Source organism: Zingiber officinale, chromosome 9B (assembly GCF_018446385.1).
Source record: "Zingiber officinale cultivar Zhangliang chromosome 9B, Zo_v1.1, whole genome shotgun sequence".
Lineage (NCBI taxonomy): Eukaryota > Viridiplantae > Streptophyta > Magnoliopsida > Zingiberales > Zingiberaceae > Zingiber > Zingiber officinale.
In genome coordinates, this window is record NC_056003.1 from 39,856,144 (window position 1) to 39,858,847 (window position 2,704).

The 2,704-nt window shown below is 47.3% G+C and overlaps 1 protein-coding gene and 1 pseudogene across 1 annotated transcript; one reads left to right on the forward strand and one right to left on the reverse strand.

The window, feature by feature from the left end:
* Window positions 1–633: 633 nt before the first annotated feature.
* Window positions 634–705, reverse strand: LOC122025929 (annotated as a pseudogene).
* Window positions 706–1,316: 611 nt separating this feature from the next.
* LOC122022956 lies at window positions 1,317–2,060 on the forward strand. The gene has a single exon (XM_042581057.1). The coding sequence runs from the start codon at window positions 1,317–1,319 to the stop codon at window positions 2,058–2,060; it is 744 nt and encodes a 247-aa protein (XP_042436991.1).
* Window positions 2,061–2,704: the final 644 nt, after the last annotated feature.

Consider the following 2,704-nt stretch of genomic DNA (forward strand, 5'->3'; position numbering starts at 1 on the left):
GTTCCGAGCGCCCCGGTCAGCTCCGGGGGCCTCAGACCCAAAAGTCAACTTTGGTTGACTTTTTCGGTCTGAGTCCTCTGCTCCAGCTCTGGTCACCTTGGTCCGGGTCTTCAACTCCGGATCCGCTCGCTTGGGTGATCTCGGTCATCCGGAAAAGGGTTCACCTGAACCCAACTTCCGGTCTTCTCGAGTGGGCTTCCGCTTCGGCTTCTCGTCCCTTGAAATTGCCACGTGTTTCCTTCTCATCTGCTGGCGTACTCATCTTCAGTGTTCGTCCCTCGGACACACCATGTGTCGTCCTTCTCGCTAGCTGCGTCTCTTGCTCCTCGAGCAGTCTTCCGCTCCAGCTTTCGTCCCTCGGAACCACCGCACGCTTCCTTCTCGTCCGCCGGTGTACTCTTCCGCAGTGCCTCGTCCCTCGGACCCACCGCGTGCCGTCCTACTCACTAGCTGCGTATTCCACTCGACTACCTGTGCTCCTAAGCTCCTACACACTTAGACACGAGGTTAGAAACACACAGGACCTAACTTAACTTGTTGATCACACCAAAAATAACCTTGGGGCTCCAACAAGTTCTACCCACCCAGCAAAATCGCTCACATGAGGAACCTGATCACCGACTTCAAACAGATAGACTCAAAATCATTATTTGAAGCTTGGAATAGATTCAAGAATATGCTGAGACAGTGCCCCCATCATGGCCTTGAAAAATGGTTGGTCCTGCACACCTTCTACAATGGGATAAATTACCACACGAAGGTATCTCTTGATTCTGCAGCAGGAGGAGCACTGATGAACAAAAGCCTCGATGAAGCCGAAGAGATCATAGAAAATGTGGCGCAAAACCACCATCAATGGGCATCTGAAAGATCCAGTGGCTCTTTTACGGGGAATCCAATTAAAGCTTCAGGGAAATTCGACGTAGATGCAGTTACACTGATGTCTGCGAAAGCTGGACGCTCTGACCAAGAAATTTGATGCAATGGGAGGCAACACAGCTAATGCAATAACATGTGTTTGCGACACTTGTGGAGGTACAGATCACGCTCAAGACACTTGCCCTTTTGGACCAATACAGGCACAGATGGACCAACTTGAGCAGTGTGATGCAATAGCCAGCTATAATCAGATGTAAAATAATCCGTACTCCAATACATACAACCCTGGATGGAGGAATCACCCCAATTTCCCATACCGGAATAATTAGGATCAAGGACTAGCACATCAGAATTATCAGCCTGGACAACAAAGCCATCAATTTGGGCAACAGACCTATCAACAACAGCAGCCCTCACAATTGTCCAGGATTGAAAAGATGCTTGAGGAAGCTCTCTCAGAGCAAAAGGAGATGAGAAACGAGATCAAACAACTGACTCAGAGGCTGGAAAACTCTAAAAAACACCAGAAAATGCAAGACAGCCAGAGAGTTCAGATAGCTCAGTCCGTCTCGAGAGCACAGGGCACATTCCCAGAGAAACCAGATTTAAATCCAATGGAACATTGCAATCGCATTGAACTGAGGAGCGGGCGTACTGTGGGAGATCCCCAAATCACCACTCAGAAGGAGCTTGACTTAGAGAAAGAGCACTCTCTCCTGCCGCCCAATCAGACTCAAAACAGGGATGGAGAAGAGGCTACTAAGAAGGTTGAAGAAACTCTTCAAGCTGCCCCACAAAATCAGACGATACCTTTTCCTCAGAAGCTTATAGCATCCCAGAAAGACGAAGAGTTCAGCCGATTCCTAAAGAAGATCAAAGAAATCTGTATAGAAGTACCACTGACAGATGCGTTGCACCAAATGCCGAAGTTCGCAAAGTTTCTAAAGGGAATATTATCTAACAGAAGGCAGAAGGGTGACTTAGAGACTGTAGCATTAACAGAAAATTGCAGCGCCCTCCTTATGGTGAATCCCCCATCGAAGCTTCAGGATCCAGGAAGTTTCTCCATACCGTGCAGAATTGGTCTTGAACTCATACCGAGAGCTTTCTGCGACTTGGGGGGGCCAGCGTTAGCCTACTTCCGTACTCCTTATGCAAGAAGCTGGGCCTCCAAAACATAAAATTAACCACCATGGCACTGCAATTAGCGGACCACTCATACAGATACCCAATGGGAATAGTGGAAGATGTGCCAGTTGAAGTGGGTGGGTGTACAGTTCCCACAGATTTTATTATTTTGGATATGGAGGAAGATCCTAAGATACCGATTATCCTTGGAAAACCATTCCTTGCCACAGCTGGAGCCATCATCGACGTAAAAAGTCATAGGCTATCCTTGGAGATTGGTAAAGAAAAGATCAAGTTCGATTTATCAGATCCCTCCATCTGCAACTCCTCCCCTCAGGGACATTCTCGCAAGATCAACATGCACAAAGTCGAGGAGTGTAATTTTCATGAGAATTCTCCTCCAGCAAACAACACGAAATACATTTGTTCTGCACTAGCGAAACTGAAGGTGCAGGTTGGAGCATTAACCCTAGGTGGGGAGCCATCCTTCCACGGGTTTAGTCTGCATTAACGGAAACGGGGTCGAGCTAAGGACCTAAAACAAGCGCTTCTTGAGAGGCAACCTAAGGGGTTTTCCTTTTTTTTCATTTTTTAGTTCGCCATTCCTTTTTGTCGTTCTATTTCTCTAGTGAGTTTTAGTCCAGTATTTTATTTTGGGTATTTCATTTTCAGGATGTGTATAGCCTCCACGAGTTGA